This window comes from Sander vitreus, chromosome 24, assembly GCF_031162955.1.
Source record: "Sander vitreus isolate 19-12246 chromosome 24, sanVit1, whole genome shotgun sequence".
Classification (NCBI taxonomy): Eukaryota; Metazoa; Chordata; class Actinopteri; order Perciformes; family Percidae; genus Sander; species Sander vitreus.
The window spans coordinates 10,241,399-10,249,194 of record NC_135878.1 but is presented as its reverse complement, the minus strand read 5'-3'; the positions used below and the strand labels follow the sequence as shown (position 1 = coordinate 10,249,194).

The following is a 7,796-nucleotide window of genomic DNA, read 5'->3' as shown; positions in this document are numbered from 1 at the left end:
CATTGATTTTTCCTATATTTAACTCTAATTGGGGTCATCCCGCATGCTGAGAAGAAAGGTGGGAAAAACTCAACCCAACCACCACAGAGATGTTGTATACAAATAAAACTTCACTTACAGGACACAAACACACACAATAAATGAGCACAGCAAACGTCTGTGGGACCTGACTCAAGCGCATTTTTATTGAACGTTTATAACTGTTAAAAACATGTATAAAATTGGTCCTGTTTCAGAAACAAGGCACGCATAGTCATGTCAATGTTCAGTGTTCATGTCATTATTAGCATTATCATTTTGTCAACATCATCATCAGCATCATCATCAGCACGTACCATCTCAGGATTTGTCTAATAGTAGTATCAAGCATTCCCTAATATAAAAACATGTTCCAATTTTTGTTCACAGAGGTTACATTTTTTATTCCGAGCAGCAAGACAATATTCATGCAAAGACGGTGGTGGAGGAGAAGATGCGAGCTGACTGGACTGAAAGGTCTTTAATAGTAGGTCTCCCGTTCCACCCAACCTGGACACACAGGGAGTGACAAAAAAACAAAAGAAAAAAAAAAAGAAAAAGATTTTACAGGCAACTTTTTGGGTAAAATGGATATATTTGATCTTTATACTTTATTTAAAAGCATGCAAAGAGACTGGATGATGACAAAAGATTTAAAACGAGAGAGGAATAAGACTTAAGTCTCTCGTCCCTCACTAAGCATAAGAATTATCCACAAGGCAGAGGGAGGTGGAGAGGAAAAACAAGAGACAAATGGGGCAGAAGAGATGGAGAAATAGGCAAAACTAAATGTGCAGGAAAAACAACAGGTGAGGGGGGAGAGAGAGAGAGAGAGAAGAAGGATAACACAAGAGAAGATAATAAAAAGCGTGAATTCTGGACTCACCTCCTGGGCTGCGTCTGAGGATCAGCTTACGGATTTCATCATAGATAAAGATGAGCAGGGAGTAGGGGAAGGCGCAGAACCACCAGTTGGGCCTGGAAAACACACACACAAAAAAAAAAAAGAGATGAGAAACTGATCCAGTGCCATGAGCCTGGATGAGCAATATGTGGTAGGTGGAGTGAGCACAGAGTCAACTAGATTTGTTCATGGCTTTACTGGTGAATTGTGAGTTTTTTTTTTGCTTTACTCACTTGAGAGGGTACATCCTGAGGGCGACGCCCATGCCAGGGCAGTAAGAGAGGAAGGCGGCCAGGGCGGTCTCCTCAAACAGCCCAAAGATCAGGATCTTGTTCCTGAAAGCACACAGGGGGAACCATTAAGACCGACCGTTTGGGGAAAATGAAACCTTGAAAGCAATTTGAGTGACTGAAAATAGCTAAGATTGTAAAAAAAAAAAAAACATCTTGGTGCCAGGATTTTTAACTACTGACACTGAGCCAGAGGCCCTGATGCAAACCACAGTCTGAAATGCCTTTGAAATACACTTCATATGGTTTAGAGCTCAAAATAAAAAACGCTGAAGTTATGTAGAGGTCTTCCTAGAAAAGCACAACTAGCTAGTACGATATTGAAAAGGAGGCATGACATTGAAGATGGCAGCTTTTTCAGTAGCAGAGGAGCGACAACTCAAAACGTAAACAGTTCAGAGTTGGAAGGGGATAAGGAGGTGCTTTAAATACATACTGGTTGTTTGTTGTACTCACTTCATGCCCTGTTGGAAGACAGAGTTCCTCCGGGTCTTGCAGATGATCAGATCGGCCCACTGGACGACAACAATACTGGCGAAGAAAGCTGTGTGACACGTGAACTCCACGATCTTCCTCTGCTCGTAAGTCTGACAGGGAACACACGCACACATCAGAAAACAGGTCTAACAGGTGGCGATGACCAAATTATAACCTTCTACAATGTGGTCTGTGCAATACATGTTACTGACCCACTGCTGTCCATAGCTGTCTTCCAGATCATTAATGTATTTGTTATCCCAGTTCACTCTGATGCCCAGCAGGGTGGAGGGCAGGAAGCCATTTTCAGCCAAGATCACAAAGTAGGTGAAGAAACCTGCTAGTGCCTGGATCATGCCTGCAGGGGGAAGATGTGATTGGATGAAGGCATTAAGTTAAGAAGTCAAAGTACATTTGAGCGAGTCACCGGATCAATTGGATATTGTATAATCTTTTGGTTAATGGCTGAAAATTGTTCTGTCTTTTGAGCAGTTTTTAGCCATGAATTAATGCAGTTAATTAGTCCATTTAGAATTTGAAACTAAGCCAGGAATCAAATGATTAAGCAAACAAATGGGCCTTGTGGTACTTTGGGAGAAATAAGATGAATGACTGAGTCAGTACATTTGATTAGTCTTTTGGGGGGGGGGATTTTAAGGACTAAATCATTTGATGAATGACTGAGTAAATAAATAAATAAATGAGATTAGGTGGTCTTCTGCGAAATTAGAGGCTTAAAGGGAACCTAATAGTTTCATTTTAAGGTTCATACTTTTATTTTGGGGTTCTACTAGAACATGTTTACATGCCTTAATGTTCAAAAAACTGTTTTCTCATACAGTCCGTCTGAACATACATGCATTCACACTTTGTCTGAAACGCTCCGTTTTAGCGCCTGTCTCTTGCACCGTCACAGACGGGGAATGACTGTAACGGCACTGTAGCGGTGCTTTCTAGCTATATGTTGCATAGTTGTGACATCACAACCGTATACAAGTCCTGACGGCCCGTTTAAAAGGCAGAGTTTCTGAATACGGGTTGTGTGCATTTCTCTGCGGACTGAAGCCACGTCCACACGTACCAAAACGATCTCTTTTCTCCCCGTCTTCCCTGGCATCGTTTCAAGAATGTTTGCGTCCAAACGGACCCATTTGTAAATGACTCAACACGCTACTTCATATTCCAGGCCTATAGGTGGCGCGGTTTCTGCTTCAGAAATTCACCAAAAACGGAGAAGGAGAGGCGGCGCATGTGCATAAAGCTTGCGCGCTGTATACATCCTGTGGCACAGGAGCATGATATTTTGCCCTCGTAACCCTAATAGGCTCAATATCTTCTCCAGCAGGAACACAAGCATGTAGTCCGCCATAGTTATGGGACGTCGTCGCGGGATAAGAGGTGGAAGGCTAGAGGTCGAGGGGTGTGGCGATGACATCATCGATACGCAAGTATGCTGCTTCGCCGTCCAAACGAAGATGCAAGGGCGGCGTTTTCGAATTTTTTCACTCTGGGACCAGGTTTAAAAAAAGTGTCTTCGGGCAGTGCGTTTACAGGATTCGTCTGGACGATCGGCCAAAACGATGCAAAACGTGCGTTTGCACCAAAAGGCGTTTCCGTGTGGATGGCCCCTGAGCGTTTTGAGACTTTTTACAGTATTTGACTGTTGACTATTTCACTGTTCTGTCATTTTTTGTTAGCTTGCCGACACCGCCGTTCCCCAACGCCACACTGGTGGCAAACAGTGTGGCAAACAAAACTCATCTTGTGATAGCAAGTTGTTCATTTTGACCAATTTAGCAGCTGGCGCTCTCTCTCGTAACGCTACTACTCCACTGCTTGTTTGTCCGTTACTGCAAAACCTCACTTCCGCGACTTGCCGCAAGTCGATTTAAAACGGAAGTTTACACAGAAGTCGGTCTGTTAAAAATGGCTGCTGCTCTGACCATTCTGCTTGATTTGAATGGGAATGGCCTTTATATCCATTTTATTTCTCTGGACATGACCTGATTGAGAAAATGAATAGATGGTCTGCTCCTTTGTGCAATAATGTTTTAAAAAGGGCAACAGCATGTCTCAACAAAAATAATCCCATAGCAATTTTGAGAAAAATCATTACCGGAAAAAAACAGATTGGTCTTATAAGGTAGCACAGGTTCAGGAGGGTCAAACCTATTCTTGGCTTCATGTCCGAAGAGGGGAAAATCAAAAGCCAGAGGCACTGCTCTGTCATCACTCGCTATCAGTTCTCTATCAGTATGAGCCTATTTCTGGTGCATGCCACTGTTCTAGTTATCTTGGACAACCCAGATAATGAGATGCCTTTCCAGAAAAAAAAAAATAAAATCTAACAAGGAGTCATGGACTGGTTGTGGTTTGATTTTTAGCAAGTGTTACTTGGTATATTTGGACTTCTAATCACAAGTAACAAAGTGTCTGTTTACCGATCTGTCCGTAGGCTATGCTGATGAGCCTCTCGTTCACCAGTTTGTCGGTTTTGGGGTTTCTGGGCTGTCTCTTCATGATGTCACTCTCAGCTGCTTCGTAAGCCAGGGAGATGGCAGGGACCTGGGAGACAGGACACAATCAATGAGCACATTGACTCAGAGAACCTAGAATCAGAAGTATGTGCTATTTTCCCTCTAGCTTAGTTTTCACTAGTCACAGAGCAAAGAATAGATGTGGTCGCGCAAAACCCTGTCATGGATATCGCTACCTGGCACCACATTTTAGAGATTTTAGCAGCACATTTGTCCATCTTTACCATGTCAGTGCCCAGGTCAATACAGAGGATGGTGACGGTTCCCAGGGGCAGAGGGATGTTGGCGATGATGAAGAGGAGGAAGGGTGTGATTTCAGGGATGTTACTGGTCAGAGTGTAGGCGATGGACTTCTTCAAGTTGTCAAAGATCAGACGGCCTGACGAGTACATGAGGCAAGTGCATACAGTCATTATTTTAATCATTTTAACCCTTCAGCTAAATACGAACATTCAAAAAAAAATCCAGTGAAATTATTGTCATTTCTTTGCTAAATTTAAAGTCATTCAGCTCAAAAAGCTTTAAAAGTATTCCGTTAAGTACAATCCGTTACCTTCTTCCACTCCGGTAACGATGGAGGCGAAGTTGTCGTCGAGCAGGATCATGTCAGCGGCCTGCTTGGAGACGTCGGATCCAGAGATCCCCATGGCGACACCAATGTCGGCCTTCTTCAGAGCTGGAGAGTCGTTCACACCATCACCTGTCACGGCCACAATGGCTCCCTGCAGAGAGAGGGAAGAGAGAAGCGATGAGGGAAATAGTCACAAAGAGAAGGAAAAGTTAAGTAAAAGCGATGAAAGAAATATAAAAGGAGCAAAAATAAACAAAATGTTTGACTTTAGCCGAAGAAGTCAATTGATTCGTGTGTGTGTGTGTGTGTGTATAAAAAAAAACCTCCATCAGTCACTTTCACTTTGGAGAAATGTCACCATTCTTGCTGTTGAGTGGCATTTTCATATTCTTAACAACTAAAGCGGGATTTATGCTTCTGCGGAGGCTCTATGCAGAGCTTTCGCCATAACTTACATAAGTGGACTGAAGTTTATACTTGTGCGTTGGTGTGTGCGTCGATTTGTTTTTTAAAGAATAGCAGGGCCGGCATGTGTGCGCGCGTGAGGAGTGTGGGAGAGATTGACTGGGATTAGCGAGTGCTAACTCTAGAGGCATAGTGGGAGAAACTAAGTGTCTCCCTTGTGCTTTCTGACCACGGTCGGAAATCTGTAGCAGAAAACGTTAGCCCTCTGCTTGATTTCCTGTTTGTATATGGAGAAGGAGAACCCGGAAATGAGTCGGGGGGTGGGGGGACGTCGCAACGTGTAGTTACACAGGGTTTCTGCAGATTTCAACAAGTCAAATTTAAGACCTTTTTAAGCCCATTTTAAGACCTTTATGAATGAAATTGAAGACATTAAAGTACAACAAAATGCAGAGTCACAAATGTACTTGCAAAGTCTATCTATCTATCTATACATATACTGCGAATTATATTTGGACTATCGAAAGAAAGAACGACAACACAAAAAAAAAAAGTATTTCAATGAGCATTAGAGGTAGCGTTACATGGACGTAGAAAAATGAAGACCTGTTTGAAATGATTTAAGACCTAGAACACAACACTTCAGCTAATCAAAGACTTTTTAAGACCCCGTGGAAAGCCTGGTACATTTTTTGAGAGGTGCACGTCAGGCTACGGCATAGGGTCCGTAACTGCACGTACCTACGTACCCACGGCGTCAATTTAACGCAGAAGCATAAATTGACCTTAACGCTGCGCCACACAGAATGATTTCCTGGTTTCAGGGCAATTCCGCTTTATCTGACAGGACAGACAAAATGTGACACGAGTGAGCAAGAGAGAAGAGAGGTGGAATCAGTCGAGAAACACAGCTTGTATTCTGGGCAAGCGTGAAGATAATCAGTGGGCTGCATGCTGATTACAGATAAGAGGTTTTCCTTGAAAGAAAAAAAATGACTTAAATATTTGTCACATAACATTAAGACAGTGATGTGGATTATTCGTTTCTCACACCTTGACTATGTTAACATGCACATAATATTCTGTTTTTTTCCCTAAATATGAAAAAGACGATATTCCGACTAAGCTGTTTACATGGCTAATGAAAGTGAATATTCCACTAATATTGCCGTTTACATGTAGCTGTGCAAAATAAGATTTTTTCAAAGTTTTCCAGCGGCGGCGGACTTGTTGGACCGTGCGAACACAGCGTCCCTCTTTCATTCCTTCAACCAGCTTCCTGAAAAGCTCGGCGTAGCGATGTATGTGAATATCAGAAAACCTGTTGATAGCCAAGTCTTTGACAATGTTTAAAAGTAGCCGTGTTTCTCCTTCTTATCGGGTCTGCAGCCTTGCAAACTGTTGGCTGGTTGGTTTGTGTACAAAAACCATAGCAACGCACCGAGCTGACCATAAGCCTGCGGTAAAAACCCTGCATATTCCGAATGGCTGTATACATGTCCAAACAATGCCTCTAAAACCCAAATAATACCGGAATAACCCACGTCTTAATCGGGAAATGCTATATTCGGAATAAGGCATTATTCTGAAAATTCAACCGGAATATGCCGTTTACGTGACCTGTATTAAATTCGGAATATTGTCATATTCGGAATAATAGTGGAATATTGGTGTGCATGTAAACATACTCAATGTTACAACATTAAACTACAAGGACCACAATTCATTCTCCCTAATGCAGCAAATCTGTGCTACTTTGAATGGATACTACAATTTTTAACCAGCTTTGTATCATAACAATGTGGGTACCGTGTGTAAATCATCTATGAACTACTCCTTCTCAAACTCAGATTAAACTGTAAAACTAGACTGTGCTGATAAAGATATAAACCAAGATTCTGTTACTGTATTGCCTACTTCTCGCCTAAAATGTTTTCAGAAAAATATTTTAGTGCACTGTTTGGCTGAAATATGATAGTTTGATAGGAAGTGGGCGCCGTTCGGTTTCCTGTATTGCAAAAAAACAGAGGCGAAAAAAAAAAACTCAACTTCTGTTACTGCTTTGCCTATTTTGCGGCTCAAAAGGTTTTCAGACACATATTTTAGCTTACCGTTCGAATGTAATACATTGTTTGTTACCAGCTGGCCGCCATATTGTTTTTTTGTTTCCATAAAGCTCAACAGTGTGGTTCCGGAAGTGAAAAATCCCATTTATTTTCTCTAGGATTAGGTTAGGGTTAGATAAGGACTTTGATTATTAGCCATAATGTCTAAACCATCCAAGGTAGACTTACCACAAGCAACAACATAGTGAAACAATGGTTTATGCTTCTGCAGAAGCAACAAGTCCGTATGAAATCAACCTTGTTTTAAGAAAAACATGTTTTATTCGTAATATCATGGAGAAGTACTACACTACCCACAATCCTGGTGGAGCTAGCTGTTAAAATGGAAATATTTACCGCACCTGCGAACGGCTAGCGAGCTGCTACCATTGATCCATTCTACGATCGTTTATTTCACACTAACTTTCAGCTTTTTTGCCGAATCAAATGTTTATTGTCACAATTCATCTCCAAGAAACCATAGCTGGT

General features: G+C 41.9%; 1 protein-coding gene across 1 annotated transcript in view; it reads right to left on the bottom strand.

The window, feature by feature from the left end:
• Positions 1 to 158: 158 nt before the first annotated feature.
• LOC144512603 (sodium/potassium-transporting ATPase subunit alpha-1) overlaps positions 159 to 7,796 on the bottom strand; it is a 28,394-nt gene continuing 20,756 nt past the window's right edge. Inside the window, exons 16-23 of the mRNA XM_078243412.1 lie at positions 4,780 to 4,948; positions 4,451 to 4,605; positions 4,131 to 4,254; positions 1,902 to 2,047; positions 1,669 to 1,799; positions 1,156 to 1,257; positions 905 to 996; positions 159 to 528 (exon numbers count right to left, since the gene is read on the bottom strand). Coding sequence (XP_078099538.1) covers positions 500 to 528; positions 905 to 996; positions 1,156 to 1,257; positions 1,669 to 1,799; positions 1,902 to 2,047; positions 4,131 to 4,254; positions 4,451 to 4,605; positions 4,780 to 4,948 — 948 coding nt within the window. The 3' untranslated portion in view covers positions 159 to 499. The remainder of the gene's footprint in view (positions 529 to 904; positions 997 to 1,155; positions 1,258 to 1,668; positions 1,800 to 1,901; positions 2,048 to 4,130; positions 4,255 to 4,450; positions 4,606 to 4,779; positions 4,949 to 7,796) is intronic.